The following is a 17,526-nucleotide window of genomic DNA, read 5'->3' on the forward strand; positions in this document are numbered from 1 at the left end:
TTTACGATCTTAATAGAAAAAATCGACCACGGTCAATGTTTTATCAGAGTTTCGCTATTCGGGTTGTAATCGAGGTTCCTGTATTAAGCGACTGCAGTTAGTCCTAAGATAAACTGTCAGATAAATTCTCACTTAAAATAAACTCTAAGGCTGGTCCCAATTTTTCAGCTCTAAATCATTAGTAATTTAAAACGTTTAAGATAAACGCCATCCGTGAACTAGTGCGGATAAGATAAGCTCATCAATCCGGATTTGCACGACTGGGAGTCTCACAATCATTCCTCCACATCCCCCACCTCCATCTCCAATCTTTTAATCTCCTCATCACGCAATACATTCACTTGGGCAATCAAGTCACTTGCGCAATCAAGAAACAATACCAGCTATATTATTCGTGTGTGTACTGTGTGCAAAGATTCACTGAAATACACGAGCATGTCGCCACATGACGCACACACTCACGTGAACATGTGAGTTTGTGCCTTTGTCATAGCACACTAGAGACTATGGGTATGTTGTTGAGATGTGTATTCTCTTCGGCACTGGTTTGCGCATACACTTATGTATTCACAGGTCTCACCATCTTGAAAATCCAGGAATATCGACACCCTGGATAACAACATAATTTTACGGTCCCAGGCGATGTTGTTATCCAGGGGTTGTACTGTATCGTTTTTTAGAAAGGGGGTGGGGGGTCAGCAGAAGAGAACAGCACTCAACCGTGTTAAATATTTGTCAAGGAAAAGACCAACATAACATTTCACCTCCTTATCATTGTGAGTTGTAAGAAATCTTTCATTTTCATTGTTACACTATTTGCTCACGAGCAAAGCTAGAAACAAACACACACACCTACTAATTTTTTCTTTTCTTTATTACTAGTCATATTTGTGATTTTACATAATAAATAAACATTCTGTCATGTCATCCATTCACAGCCCACACAACACTATTACATATGTACGGGTGTTTATAACAACTTCCCACTTAAATGAAAAAAATGTTTCAGAATATTCCAATAAAAAATTGATGAGAAACAAAACTACTGCCATGACAACTGACCTGGAATTGATGGTAACATCTATTATTTAATTACTCGATCACTTGACCTTTTAGATATAGAATGGATCTAACAGTAACAGCAACTGATAACAAAAAGATTGGTTATTTTATTTCTCAAATAAATTCTAGCTGTGTGACTTGGAAAAATATATTGAACTATTTCACTTGATCTACTCTGACAGTTTACAACAGTCATTTTCATTGTATTTTTATTCCTTTCACCAAACCCAGAGGTAACCCTAACATCCAGTGGATTATATTTTGTGTGATCACATATCTTATCATCCCCATTCTATCATTAATTGTGACAATTTAAGGTTATCCATGCAATGTTTTGTTAAATTATTGGATTTGTTAAAAATGAAACAGAGGAATTGCAATTATTTTATCTCTTAATCAATGCAAGGCAAAAACATGGCCCCAAAGTTAACTGAAGACTTGGAGACACCTGCATGCATTCACAACATACAACACACCCAATTATCCTTCACTTTCAGATCCTTCTCACAGACGACCCCCCCCCCCTCCCATTCAACCCTATTATATTCAAACACAAACATCCATCATCTCCATTTGGCTTGTTATGCTGTCACAGAGGGCGAGTAATTCTTGGCTATTCTGTCAAACTCTGAATCCTGTGTATGAAAAGTAAATTTCTTCCATTATGCCTTTTTGTTGACAAGCAAACAGTTAGGTATCGTACACAGTACTGACAACCATAAGTTCATTTCAGTGGATAAGAAAATCATTTTTTTTTAAAAACTCCTCACAGAGTGTTTTTAATGTATTTCGAATTTTATCTTTAGTTCAAAACCAGATTTTCTGATCCAAAAGTATATTTATATCACATCATTCACAAAAAGGCATTTTACAATCTTTATAAACTCAAATAATTTTAATCTGGTAATGGATATAAATCCTCCAGAGTAATTCCCTACTATAAAACTATTGCCACTTTGAAGAGTGAATGAATTGGCTCTAACCTAATACTAATACTATATCTTACCAGTTTTACACATGAAGTAGTAACTGCGATGTGACTTCTACTACTATTACCATGGAAAGTTAGGTTGACAGTTATGACCAGGTAAAAGAAAGGAGAAATAAAGATTTGACAGGGACACATTATTTTCATTAAAGGATTAAAGCTGAAACAATAACTGAGGTTAAAACCTTTTAAGTCAAATAATTTATTGTTTCATACTATTTGTATTAGATTAATTTATGTGCATACCTTAAGAAGATAATCCTTGATAAATGGGTGACTGCGATGTGAATCCTTCAGCTGGGAAATGTAACGACTGCTCACCTAAAGATAAAGTACAAGGAAAATATTGCTCTTGACACTTCAGGAGATAATTGAAGAAGTTAAGAAGATTTTAAAAAATTTTAATTGGACATTGAGAATATTACACATGTAGAAACACGCATGATACAAGAATTGCATAATAAATGACATGGTTCCTTCACTTCCCCAAAACAACACTAAATTCTTTTGCACTTAATTGAGTTTCACATTTGCATTACAATCTTTGTAAAATTTTCTTTCAATTGACATCAAATTCTCCTAACAATGTTTGGTGATTTGATCAACCTGTGGTAAATAATTGAAAAGCTGATAGTTTTAATAAAGGGTGTTTCACACTAATGAAAGAACCCTAAGGCCCGGAAGACTCCTTTTATTATTAACTGGAATAATTTCTACCAATGTTGCAGTTTTAATTACGAGGGCTTGCATTGTAACAATAAGAATTAATAGCAAAAACAAAAAAAATACTTGAAACAATTGGGATTGATCGTTATTCAGCTATGAAAGTTATAGGGTTATGGTTTTTTTTCTTCTAACTTTTATATAAATAAGGAAAATTATTTTTAAAATTATTAGTGCCAGAAGCAATGTTACACCAGTGTATAAAATAACTTTTTGTATTCTATTTTTGTAATGCTTGGACAGTTATATTAATATAGACTATGAAATCCATAGTAATACAATGGAACTCGCATACAACGGGGGGATAGTGGGACTAGCAAAACATTCCTGTTGTCGCCGAGTCATTTATACCCATGCATATGGTATTAGAAGAGAAGCAATACTGAGGGAAATTCTTTAAAGCCACAAGAAACACATTTTGAGTTACCTCCCTAAGTAAATAAATCAAACTGTGACTGTAATAATAATAATAATAATAATAATAATAGATCTTTATTGTCCATAAATATGGCAATTTGTCATTTAGTTACACTTGTTATAATGTTAAACGATAACTAAGATTGAACAGATATTTCACTCCTACTTATTTTCTCTCTCTCTCTCTCTCTCTCTCTCTCTCTCTCTCTCTCTCTCTCTCTCTCTCTCTCTCTCTCTCTCTCTCTCTCTCTCTTTCTTTCACACGTGCGATATACACAACATAAACATATTCATTTCGTTTTCAATTTGTTACGATTGTGGCAATTCGACACCAAAAATTATCATCATTATCAATTGGTCAGTTAATCTTACATTAAATAAATTAATCAGTTAATCAGTCAACGAATCAATCCTTGGTTTTTCTGTACCATATGAAATATTCAAAATTTTTATTGCTGATGGAACGAACGTTGATTTATACTTGTTAGTTCTACATTTAATCTGACAAAACCTTCTCCCAGATGGTAAAAGACTAAATTCATGGTATAAAATATGTTTTTTATTGTTGGTAATTGAGAATGCTTTCCTTTCTATTGCTTTTCCATGAATTCTTTCTACTCCATCAAGAGGATGGTTTATTATTTTTGATGCCTCTTTGATAGATTTTGAAATTTTTGATTTATCTTTAAGTCGGCATCCTCCAAACCATATGGTGCAGCCAAACGCAATTACACTTTTAATCAATGAGTCATAAACTCTTAACATAGTTTTCTTCCTTACTTGAAATGTTCTCAATTTCCTTAGGATGTATAATCTTTGGGCAACTTTCTTAGAAATTATATTAATATGTTGAGAGAAATTGAGGGAACTATCAATGGTTATTCCTAAATATTTAAAATAGTCAACTATCTCAACATCATCTTTACCGATCGCCACACACTTTAAGTCGTTTTTATTTTTTACACCAAACACCTGTTCTTTCGTTTTTTCAACATTTAATTCAAGCTGATTTTGTTTACACCAATCGGTGAATATATTTATTTGTTTGAAATAATTCTTTTCGGTAACTTTATCTTTTAATAAGCCAAGAATAGCAGTATCATCTGCATATTTCACTATAAAACAATTTTCAAAGGATGGTCTGCAGTCGTTGGTGTATAAGATGTACAGGATTGGGGAACTCACACAGCCTTGGGGACATCCGTTCGACAACGTTCTTTTGTTGGAGATATGTTCACCCAATTTTACACATTGCGGTCTATGGGTCAGAAACTCTTTATACCATTTAATAAGGTAGTTTGGAATATCCATGCTGCACAACTTTTGAAGCAAAATATCTGTGTTCATGGCATTAAAAGCTGACGAAAAGTCGACAAACAGGATTCTGGCGTAATTCGAGGGCGTTTGGTCAAGGTGTTTCAAGATCAAATTTGTGGCGGTTAATAGTGCGTCTTCAACACTGAGATGTTGCTGGTATGCAAATTGGTACGGATCTAGCAATTTCAGGTCATAACATTTTTGTAGGAGCTCAGATTTTAAAATTTTTTCTAAACATTTCATTACAAGCGATGTAAGCGCCACTGGACGGAAGTCATTCAATACGGTCGGACAACGCTTTTTTGGAACTGGAACGACAATCGATGTTTTCCAAAGTACTGGCACTGATTGTTCATCGATTGACCTTTGAAAAAGTTTTGTATAAGGTATAGCCAGTTGTTGGTGACAGTTTTTCAAAATAGTTCCGGTAATGTTGTCTGGTCCTGGTGCTTTATGTTCTTTACATCTCCGGAAGAGGGAGCTTACGGTTTCTTCTTCAATATCTGGAGGTGGCTCATTGTCATTTGACAAACCGTTGTGAACAGGTGGGAGCCTGTCAAAACGACAGTAAAAATCATTTAATTTGTTGACATCAGTTTTCGTTTTTCCTTGTGGGAATGTTCGTTTCTTTTGGTCTACTCCTCCCATTTGTTTTATCATCTCCCATGCTTTCCTTGCGCAGCCCGATCTCAGTTGTCGCTCCATTTTATTTTTGTATTCAACCTTCTCTTCTTTTATTGTATTTCTGATCTCCTTTCCCTTTTCAAATTCTAGTTTAATGTCACCACTCATATAGGCAATTTTCTTTTCATTGAGTAAATATTTAAGTCGCTTTGTAACCCATGGCTTATTGTTAGGAAATATCTTAATTTCTTTTTTTTTCCACGCATAAATCCACACAAAATGTAATATAACATGTCAAAGTTTCGGTCCATTCATCAATACTGTCACCTTCTACCATTAATGTCTCCCACTGAGTACAGTCAAAACAGCCGTTCAGTCGTTGGATTGCCTCTTGAGTCCAGATATGGCGATATACTACAGTTGGTTTCTCACTCTTTAATTTAGAGATGTACGTCGGTACTAGGTGAATGGTATTATGATCAGATGTGGCTATCGGTTGTTTTTGTAGCGCTTTGTAGGCGTTCTTTATATTGCTATAGCACAGATCAAGCGTGTTGTTTCCTCGTGTAAACCCACTCCCCCCCCCCCAAATTACCATACCTCACACCCTCTTCCACTTACTTCAGGACATAATGTGAGTTGGAACAATGCAACGGTTAATTCTACCTTCCTGCTTTCCACTGACAGACAATAAGTGCAATTCAAAAATTGAGAAGTGCACAGTCCTAGCCTCGGGCTTCACATAAAGCTCTTCACCATCTCACTTCTCATTTGGCATAGTTACCTAATCAGTCACTAATGTACACCCCCCAGTCTATGCATAACATTAGGCCTAAGTGTATCAACATGTTGATCGGTCAGTCACACACCTCTAACTAGCCTTATGCTGCGTCGTTGTGGATGCACAAAGTACACAGAGAAACATCAATAGTAGACACAATAACTGCAATTCATCCACTCCCACCTCATAACCATTCCCTATAAGTTATGTGTGTCATGTGTGCGATCCTGTTTTCTTCTTGAGTACTTAGTGTTTCTCAACTGGGTACTAAACATACAACTCACACAACCACTGTGGCTGTGTTCCAATAAATTTTCCCCTGTTATGGCCATGCATGATATATGGATTATATAGGCAGTGGAATGGAGATTTTAAAATTTCCCGTTGTAGCTGAGCTGCTGTTGCAACCAAGGCTGTTATACGCAAGCTGTACTGTATAAGGTTTTTAAAATGTATTATGTGAAATTATACTCGGTTTAGGCAAAAACCACTACATTTTAATCTCATGTAGAACACACAATAGCAATATTGGTTATATTTATAAATACCTTTCAACATTATCAGCATTAACAAAAGATGTTTATCAAGCTTTACCTATATGCAGACTAATGAATCTTCATCTTCTCTGATTAAAGGAAATCTAACTCCAACTAATTCTAATTTTGTAACATTATGACTCTTCAAAAACCCAAACAATGAGACATTAAAAGACAATACCAACCGAGGGGGGCTTTCCTAAGTGTTGGCTAAGGACAATCATGTTGATTATGGTCTCCGCATTATTGCTGTCCTGAAACAAACAAAAATATTAAGGCTTTATATTAAACAATTTTGAAATGGCATGAAAAATTAATATTTTCAATACCATCACAATAGAAATGTAAAAACCATCTTCAAAATTTGTATTCTTGTTAAATATATTGAAAAAATGTCACCCTCTATAAATTCAATTTCTCCTTGAGATTAATTAAAGCTCTCACCCTGTCCATGGCTTCCTGCAAAACTGACTCTGCATCATCAAAGCGACCCTGGGCCATGTAACAAGCAGCTTGACCATTCAATAACAGAGGTGTGCTGTTATGTTTGTCTGCCATTTCTTGAAAGATATAAAAAGCATCCTGGTATTTGTCTCCACCCTGCGAAAGAAAAATGAAAAAAATCTTGAGCTGATTAGACTGAAAATATGTCTTGACAATTACTAATTTTTTTCTGACATAAAACTTGTACATCATTATTATAAAGTTATTTCCTCACTCCTAATTCTATGCCACCATTATTTTGCAATGTATAAAGCAGTGAATAGAATTTTCAAACCATAAAATACAGTTTAATCTGCATGAAGTCAACCCCCTGTGGCAGCCACATTTGTATCCATCTTATCTTTTTTTACAAAATTTTTAATAAAATCAACAATATTTTACGAATGTTGATTATTGTCGACTCAACACAACTGACTGATATAAACTGTACATGCATATGGAAACACTCAACCAATCAAACAAGCAAACAAACAATAAAACAATGCACCCAAAAAACAAAAATGAAATGGGGAAAAAGGTACAGAGCAAACTATTTACCTGAAAGTACTGTATTATTAAACAAAATATGACTATGTAATATCAAATACAACCTGCACAAAAAACAAAGCAGCCATACGACTTGGCTTTATTTATATCTATCAATTGTAAGCGCAGAAACTTGATACCCCATACAATGTATCCCTTAGATTCGAATAAACTCAAATACGCTTTATTAACAATTTCAATATTTTGATATTATATAGACAGCACTGTATGACTATGACACTTTAAAGACTACCTAATCAAGTTGGATATATTATACACTTAATGAATCCATATAAATTTGTTTTTTTTTTTAAACGATTTTTACTGATCACCATAATTTTAAAACAATTGGAGTATTCTTTAAGATGAATATAAATCTATATATATATTCTTATTATGGGCTCCTATATAACACATATTAACAATGACCCTAAACTTCATATTTGTCATTGGTTTCTCTTCATTTTTTATTGTCCCTATATAGCAACACAACTATTATATTAACATTTCACCTAAGTCGGCGATGATGATATATCTGTCCAACACTATAATTGGTATATATGTGTATTTCATTTTAATGAGTGAATTTGTAACAAAATCCACTTAATGATAAGCTATAGTGTAATGCAACATATACAAAATATTGATTTTAACTCACCACAGACAGATTGAACCAGGCCTGTGCTAGCTGTGTCACAATACTATCTTCATCTGTATCCTGCATTCGCTTCAGTTCTCTCCTGGAATTAAAAATATTTGAAATTTAGTTTTAAAATCAAGCAGTATTGTATAATGAATCGTTAAGAAATGACGAGAATTAAGAACTTTTTGCACCAAATGAGGAGTGGTCCAGCACACACACACACACTCTCTCTCTCTCTCTCTCTCTCTCTCTCTCTCTCTCTCTCTCTCTCTCTCTCTCTCTCTCTCTCTCTCTCACGTGTAGTAAATATGAGTTTCTAGTAAGTTAGGGTAAACTAAAATAAAAGTGAAATCTTACTTTGCTAGATCAACCCTGTCCAATTTGAGAAGACACTGGACCATGAGAGCCATACTGGATGTAAAGACAGCATCAAAGATATTATCATGTTATTAGAAAAACATCTTGTAGAGAAAAAGTCATTCTAAGGTGTTTAGCTTTTTGTCTATACTAATATGGAGGTCAATGTAATGCTTATACATACTTATACTCTTAGATTTGTTTTCATTACTCGTTTCGTCTTCATTCCCAGACAACAACAAAAAAAAATAAATAAAAATATTTTAAAAACTTCTTGATGGCAACAATTAAAACCAAATACAGTTGCAGATAATTCAAAGTTCCATTTGTCTGAAAAAAAAATTTAAATAGTTTTTTAACATATCTCTTTCCAATTATTTATATTTTTTTGGTACTAAATAATTCTAAAATAAATGGGTGAAATCTAAAGGAATTGAATGAATTACATCAAAAAAAACACTTTATTACATATTCAGGTTGACCCAACAGGATCAAAAAGGGGAGAAAAAAAAAAAAGAGAAAAAAGAAATGGGTTAAAAATGCGACTTACCACTCAAGATTTTCAGATTGGTGAAGAGTTCGTAGAGCAGAGTCAAAATTCTGGTCAAAAATAAACAAAGCATTTTCATTTATGATAAATCAATTGGTAATTTTTTAAAACAATTAAAATTTAAATATAAGACTTGGTTTCAATATGGCGGGGACTGAATCTAAGGCATGATTCAAAACAATATAAAATTAAAATGTTTAATCAATCAGATTTTCATATAGCCCCGTCAATGCAATTGAGGTAATCTGTCCTTAAGATTCGAGAAGGAACATCATATATGTCATTATGCTCTTTGAGGGATCATTTCATTTTGATGGATGGGAAGACACTCTTCAGCTGGTAATTTTAAACAATCTGCAATTTTGAATTTTACAGCCAATGCTCTCAACATGCAAATTTAACTATGAGTGAAATCAGTACTGAGACTAATCATTACTCCAGGCAATGTGGAATTTCCTGGTTTATCTTATTTATTTTAGTTTTCTTACATTTTTAAAATTTATTTATTGTTTTCAAATTATTAATTCCAATACATTTATTTACCATCCAATAGTAGTCTGTCTTAAATATTGAAAAATCACCCCCATCCATTTCTTTATCCCTGAATCTAAATAAATTAATTAATTTATAAATAACCCCATAATTTTCTTCCTCCTAAATCTAAATAAATAAATAAATGAACTTTTTATGCATGAACTAAATTTGCACGATACCATCCTGACCACTGTATTACATTAGTTGAAAACAACCTATAACACAAGAATCATGCCTTACTTGTTCATTGTAGTAGATTGATGCTGCCATGAGAAGGAAGATATTATTATTAATGTCCACATTGCCACTCATCTTGGCATCCAGATCTCTGACCACAGCATCCCTAGAACAAAAAAGACCAACATTAAAGGTTTATAACGATGATAAACAGAAATCATGTGGATAATCATTTCAGTGCTTGAATCTTGCACATCAAAAATAAACCACAATGACTGACAGAGTTATTTATAACAAAACAAAAACCATCACATAATTCATATATTTGATTAATGCATGTGAACAAAAATACCACTATGACTACTATTTACCTGATGCTGCTACTACAGTTAAATTTGCTACTATCACTAATAATAGATAATTCACACCTACTTGCCTTCTACATACATGCATGAACTCACATACACATATACACACACGTGGATGCAGACATACATACATACACATAATCACTCTTTGCATACTTATACGACATATATAAGGTTATGAAAGTTCTTGTTGCAATACAAGAGACACTTCCAAGAAAAACTCCATCAAAAATATTAAGCTCAAATATTGTAACCAGAGCTCAATTAATTCAGATTTAGAGTAATATTGTTTAAATACCTGATCCCATAAGTCATGGAAAGGCAAGAACTACACACTTAGTTTAGATTCCACGAAGAATGGTTATCATTTGTTGAAGGTGAAAATAGCCTGTTTTATGCATGGTGTCGAAGGACCCTCCCCCCATTATTCAAATCTACAACAACAACAATAACAAACAAACATGCAAAGCTTTATAAAGTGCCTATAGTTTTCATTGTTATTATTATTATTATCAATATTATATTATTATATCATTGCTTTATCATCATTAGTTACCTTCTAGAGTCACTTGACAAGTAGTCTGCATACATCTTAACAGCCTGAAGTTCTGGGGGACTTGATGAGCTAATCTCATCCAAAACAACACCAAACTTTCTTTGGGCAACATATGCACGGTACATGAGGACATCCCTCTCGATTTTTAGATCTGGACTGCTAACCTATGTTAGAAATAAGGATAAAAACAAAATGATTAAATTCCTCTAGTCAACTCATTTTAGAAAAGGTAGGGACAGCTCCAAAATATAACAGTTTCCAACACACATATAAAAAATAGCAAGCAGTAAAACAATAAAAGCAAAACTGTGCATGCAAAAGACTTCTTAATGATTTTTCGTTCATCAATTGTCAATCTGGTGGTGAGCGACAAACATAGAGTTAAACTTCAAGAGATCAATGACCAAAGAAGTTGTGAAAGACAGGTGTCGAGTGTTAACCTGGAAACAGTTAGATCAAATAAGAAAAATAAAGGCCATTAAGTCCGCGGAGCAAGAGTGAGTGAAATTTATCGCTCAGCAGTTCAGTTAAGATTGGCTACTTTTGGGATCATGACAGGTTTGGAAAGTGAAAAAATAATTTCATGAAGGCTGTGTGAAAATACACTGGGATGTGTTCAGACACAGCAATTCTAAAAAGCGTCGCTCAGCTTTGGCAATATTATCTCCATTGTTAATATAAACGGCCCATGATCTATGTGTAGCACTGTAGAACATTCCTACTTACTTTACGGTCATTCGATTACGATTCATGAATTCTTTCTTTCCTTTTAAAAAATATTTCAATTTGACGATTTGACTGATTTCAGTTAATTGACTGATAATTTACAGGTCTAATATATCTACCTTCAAATTCAACACAAGAATGGCGTGACGAGTGAGAAAGCTTTAGTTTGTGACAGTTTTCTATCAATAATGTATCATATGCGTTCTGTTTGGCATGCAGAGTTGAGGTTGACTACAGCCAGAAATCCAGAAATAAATTGAATTGAATTAAGCTAGTTAAAAGTTAAAGAAGGTTTTAGTTTTAGTGATTTTCACCTCTGGACTGGTGGCGGTGGGGCCTGTCACAAACTGTGATTCATGGTAGACTCCATAACTGTGTATAAACTGACTTTCAATGTAAAAAGAAAAAAAATTACAAGACTTCTCAGTTTTGAATGGATGTGTTGGCTATTTTTTAAGGTAAAGGTAGCGTCAATTGCCAAAGACATTGACAATTGTCAAGGACCGTGTCAGTTCATCAACACACACTCTCTCTCTCTCTGTCATTTTCTCTTTTCTCTCTGTGCGTGTTTCTCTGTCATTTTCTCCTCTCTCTCTCTCTCTCTTTCTCTCTCTATATATATAATATATAATATATATATATATATATATATATATATATATATATATATATTATATATATATATAAATATATATATATATTATATATAATGTAGTAACTACCGTGATTGCCAGAACTCGTATTCTGGCTGTAGGACTCCATGGCTAGGATGGGTCCAGATGGCCGTGAATCACGAATTACTGATTAAAACTAGATATTAAATAGATAATGTTTAAGTATAAAAATATACTTACCCTGAATCTAGCTAGTCGTAATGGTAGATAGTATGGTCGCAACAGATATGGTATGGTAGTAGTTTAGTGTAGAGCTGAAGTGTGCAGTAGGTAGTCTGTAGGTAAGTGTGTAGGTAAGTCTGTCGGTAAGTCTAGGAGCAAGTGTAGTAAGAATCTGGTAAGTGTGAAGTGTGTAGGTAAGTCTGTCGGTAAGTGTAGGTAAGTGTAGTAAGACTGGTAAGTGTGAAGTGTGTCCTATCGAGAGTCCACTCGGCTTATATGAGCCGGGTCAGCTCGGGACGAGGCAGAGCGGAAGTAGGAATGACCATTGCCAAGGTCACTAGCCTACGATTGTTTACGGCTAGAGATCCTACATATATATATATATATATATATATATATATATATATATATATATATATATCAGACATACACACACACACTCATTGTTAAGATTAATTAAATGCTCTCGTTTTCTCTTTTCTTTCTTTCTTCCATTTTCTTCTTTCTCTCTCACTCATTCCATCTTTTAACTTTTAGTTTTAGCCACGGACCGTGCCAGTTGATAGATCGTCAACTAACTATCTACTATTAACTGCCACGGAGTGACGTCAATTAATATTTTCTCTCTCTCTCTCTCTCTCTCTCTCTCTCTCTCTCTCTCTCTCTCTCTCTCTCTCTCTCTCTCTCTCTCTCTTTCTCTCATATATTCATTTTCTTCCTTTTCTTTATTTCTCAGATTTTCAGCTGAATAGTTCCAATTTGACTCCTTGGCATTTGATGAACCGTCAACTACCAAGGACTCACTCCTTGGCAATTGATACTTCCTATTCGAAAAGTCAAAACTGTTAAAATTCAAACAGTTAGCCCAGTGCCAGTGGCATCGGCATCAGTGGAAATAATCTGACACAGGTATATTGAGACATAGTGAGAGAGAGAGAGAGAGAGAGAGAAAGAGAGAGAGAGAGAGAGAGAGAGAGAGAGAGAGAGAGAGAGAAAGTCAGGTTTGGTGGTGGTTAGTAGAGAGTCTTGAGTAAGTTGTGTTAGAGTTAAGAGTTAGAGTGAAGTGGCAGTGGTGGTGGTGGTATCATCAGTATCTGTCATACTCACATTTTGTTTCTGTGCATCGTTTATACATTGTTGGTAATTTCCAGTTAGGAAAGCCGTCCTAATATCAAAAAGCTGATCAACACCTTGATTGGCCATTTTAAGAGACAAAATAAAATTAATATCCTGACTGGTATTTCTCCACTTTGATTACAATACGTCAGTCAACACAATAGTCAGCAGTCGATAGCCGGTGATGGGGCAACAACTAATACCAATAAACAATCACCCAAATTCCCGTATTAACGATACCCAGAATCAAGTACTAGATTAAAATTCGGTTCCGCAGGCTAAAAATGTCATGATGATAGGCTATTATTAAAGAATTTTATTTTGTACGGAATTGAGGCTTTATCATATCATTATCAAACATATCATATTCAGTTTGAAACTTACTGTTCCAGACTGCATTGATTATATTATAGCAAAAATACTTCGATTGAGAGAGAGAGACAGAGTGTGTGCGGGTGGGGGGAGGGGGGGAGGGGGGGGTTCTACCGTACACTGACATTTCATGTCCAGCCAACTTTTACTTCATACATCAATATATTTGTATTGACTCGGATTCGTCAAATATTCTTAAAGGCAACCTTAAACTGTACATGTAATGTGACCTCCTGGAGAAAATAAATAAAACATCCTGAAGCGAATTGAGTGATGTTCAATGGTAGAAATACATTTTGTTTTGTTTTTTAATTCATCAAACATTACAATCATTATGTTTCTTTCATGCTTTTAAGGTGTTTGCCAGTAGTTCAAAATTAAAGTAGCCCTTCAGAGTCATGGAGCCGGAGTATATCCTCTATTTATAGCGTTAAACAGACAATAGCAATGATTGCTTACTATCCAAATCAAGCCATGGGAAAATAGATTCGATGTAGTACACTTTTGAAGTGAGAAAGGTGCCATTAGTTACAACTTTAAGGGAGGCAAGCAAGTGGAGCCAAAGTTGGACATTAGGCGGTTCATCTCATTTCATCTTTTCAGTCTCTTGCAAGACATTTTCGCTTAATTTATCATTTCCAATTCAGATCTATTCGTTTGATTGGTGTTTGAAGTACAATAGCTACAAAAGCGGTTCTGACATTCGACTTTAAGTACCTTCCGTTAATTGTTATTCTATATCAACTAGTCAATTCAATTCAATTCGTGGGTTTCGTGTATTGTGTTTCCATCCTTTTCATGAGATTAGAGTCCAGTTCCCCATCCGATTTCTGCTGTTCGCAATGTTGCAGATGCCGTTCAGATTTGATTTTGTATGCATTGTTTTTCCCCAAGTTGTCTCGAGAGTGGTTCGTGAGTAGCTTTGTATGATCAGAGGCAATTAATTGGTACGACTGGAAGGAGGGCGTTTACTACTTCGATGTCTTTGACTAATGTTACGAGAAGAGTGGTAGACGGTTTTCCTCTAATATCAATTAGTCGCTCCTCCTCCTCGTTCTCCTGACCGTAAAGAAAGCATGATAGATGACTTTGCAGTAAGGGTCCTTCATCCGTATTTGTCCTCAGTTTTCCTCATTAGTGTTGGGCCTTGTCCATCCATTTACATTATCCGTCCAACATTTTACTGTTCTCTTCTCTGCCTCCTTCCAAATCCTTGCATAATAGTTTTTGTCAATATCGATTACTGCCCAGCTTTTGTAGCAGACAAAGAGCATGCGCAGCCAACGTGGAATAAACAACAACATCCGTTATTACCTCCCCTAGCCAATCGGGATTTCCCGAATCAGCTGATTGGGATTTTTTATAGTACACGCCTAATTCCAGCACGCTCGCAATACGACACGCTGGAACTGGTGACCGAATGTCGGAATCCGGCGCGTTCGGATTCTAGCACGATTTTTGGCTTCTCCTGAGTGCGTGCTAGAATCCAGCGATCTACTGTATATTGCAAGAGGAGGATGCACCGGCTGGCAGCAAACAAAGGTCTAGAAATTGTCATCGGTGGATTCTTTCAATCCCTCCCACATGTAAACACTGTATCAAGGAACCTGAAACCTCAAAGCATCTAGTTGAACGTTGCATTGTGACGGGACTGCCAGCGGCTTCGCGACTGTGCATGAATGTGGTACTGATTTCGGATAGACAGTCATAAAATTGTAGTGTGATACCATCAGAAGCTGTTACACCCCCCTTCCACCCCCACCACCACCACCCAATTTAATCACTTAAAGTGACTCGTTGCCCCTCCCATACCCCCTACACACACACACACACACACTCGCACACACAGTTTTTTTTCTCACATTTTTACAACTACTGCTTCTGCTCTGCTGTTACTACTACTACTACTACTACTACTACTACTACTACTACTACTACTACTACTACTACTACTACTACTACTACTACTACTACTACCACCACCACCACCACTACTACTACTACTACTATTACTAATACTACTACTACTACTACTGCTGCTGCTGCTACTACTTTTGGCTATTAGAGTTGAATGTTCTTGAACGATCGTGACGTAATGTAAGACTGTAGCGAGATTTGGGTTAGAGGACGAAAGTGAAGGAGAGAAGCTATGTGATTGTAAATAAAATGAATTTCACAAGTGTCTTTCTTATCTTTGTTGTAACTTCGTTCAAGATATTTCGACACCATGCCGGTAAGAATTAGTGATGTTGTGACTAATTTTGAGAGTGTGGAAAGAAGTGGGGACAAAAGTGAATGGCTAGAGAAACTGGAGTTAGTGGGAAGATTGCAAGGCTTTACAGAGCGAGAATCCTTTGTTCCCTTGCTTTTAACCGGACCGGTATTTGCGATGTATAAGCAATTGACCGATGAGGACAAGGCGGTGTACGGAAAGTTGAAATCGAAGTTGATTCAGGCATTCGAGACCGACTGCTATGCAACCTATGGGAAGCTAAGAGAAAGGATGCTGAATGGTGGTGAGACAGTTGATGTATTTGTAGAGGATCTGAGACGGTTGGTGGCGCTAATTGGGACCGACTGACCCAGAACCATTGTTAAGATGTACGTTTGTCTGTGGTCTCCTTGCAGATGTGTCAATACAACTTAACTTAGCAGTGGAGAATCTCGGACTCTCTGAGCTCATAGGCAGAGTGAGAATAATTCTTTCAACACGAAACCAGGTTTCAAGTCGTGTGTTGCTGGCCAATTCGAGGGCTGAGAAAAGGTGTGTATGTTGAATGGGGTGACAACATACATTTAAGGAGGTGTTGAATTTGATTGTGCTGTGGATTCCCAGGTTGTGCGATTGCAGTTTCTTGTGACGAGTGAACTTGTTTTGTTTTTCTTTTCTGGCGTGATTTTAGGTTTGGACACAATTGTTTGTCAGGGTGGAGACCAGATCGACAAAACAGAAATGGACGGTTAGTTGGAAGTGGAAAGGCGGCGAGCCAATATTGACACTAGACTGGAAGGCAATTCGTAGCTGGGCCATTTAAGTTTATGAAACTGGTTCGACAGCAGACAAGAAAAGAAGTGGACGGCCGAAAACCTTCAAAAGAAAAGCTGCGTCAAGTTCAAGATGAGTTCTTACGTTCTCTGGGTGAGCCAAAGTCAGTTCGCATAGCGGCAAGGTGGTTGGAGTTTTCCAAGTCTTTAGTACACAAAATATTGAGGCAGAATTTGGGATATCGTCCATTTCAATACAAGTCGTTCACAAATTAAAAGACAATGACATTCGAAAACGACTCCAATTTGCTCGTGAAATTATGCACAAGCATGATGATGAAAGATTTCTAAATCGAATAGTTTTTACTGATGAAGCCACCTTTCATGTCTTTGGGAAACTAAATATGCACAATTCAAAGATCTGACACATTTAGGGAACGCGAAAGCAGCAGCCCAAAACTCAGCGTGTGGTGTCGACCGCACCATCGGGTCATTTTTCTTTTTTTGTGAGTAAAAACTAAAAAACCGAATCTAATCGGCTCGCGAGTTGCGAGTGAACGGAGACTCGAAATCGAAGGTTTGCGTCAAAGAAGAAGAAGAACAACAACAACAAATTATTAAAAAGTATGGTGGAGACAAAAGTTATTCTGCTGGCATTGTAACTGACTGAAATAATGTTATTCATCAGACCACACTTTCTCTTTTGTTTGTTTGTTTTGTTTGTTTGTTGTTTTGTGTGTGTGTGTGTGTGTGTGTGTGTGTGTGTGTGTTGTTTGTATTTATTTTTTTTTTTGGGGGGGGGGGGGTTTTGGTGTTCAATTTGTTTCAG

The 17,526-nt window shown here is 35.7% G+C and overlaps 1 protein-coding gene across 1 annotated transcript; it reads right to left on the reverse strand.

Moving 5' to 3' along the window:
* Nucleotides 1–856: 856 nt before the first annotated feature.
* On the reverse strand, nt 857–13,532 carry LOC144966592 (coatomer subunit epsilon-like). Its single transcript, XM_078903283.1, has 10 exons — nt 13,332–13,532; nt 10,663–10,826; nt 9,802–9,904; nt 9,028–9,077; nt 8,478–8,531; nt 8,136–8,217; nt 6,893–7,048; nt 6,634–6,702; nt 2,297–2,371; nt 857–1,697 (listed from the first exon to the last, which is right to left on the reverse strand). The coding sequence occupies exons 1-10, from the start codon at nt 13,425–13,427 to the stop codon at nt 1,644–1,646; spliced, it is 903 nt and encodes a 300-aa protein (XP_078759409.1). The 5' UTR covers nt 13,428–13,532; the 3' UTR covers nt 857–1,643.
* Nucleotides 13,533–17,526: the final 3,994 nt, after the last annotated feature.

This window comes from Berghia stephanieae, chromosome 2 (assembly GCF_034508935.2).
Source record: "Berghia stephanieae isolate SIO BIC M18660-M18661 chromosome 2, UCSD_Bste_1.3, whole genome shotgun sequence".
NCBI lineage: Eukaryota > Metazoa > Mollusca > Gastropoda > Nudibranchia > Aeolidiidae > Berghia > Berghia stephanieae.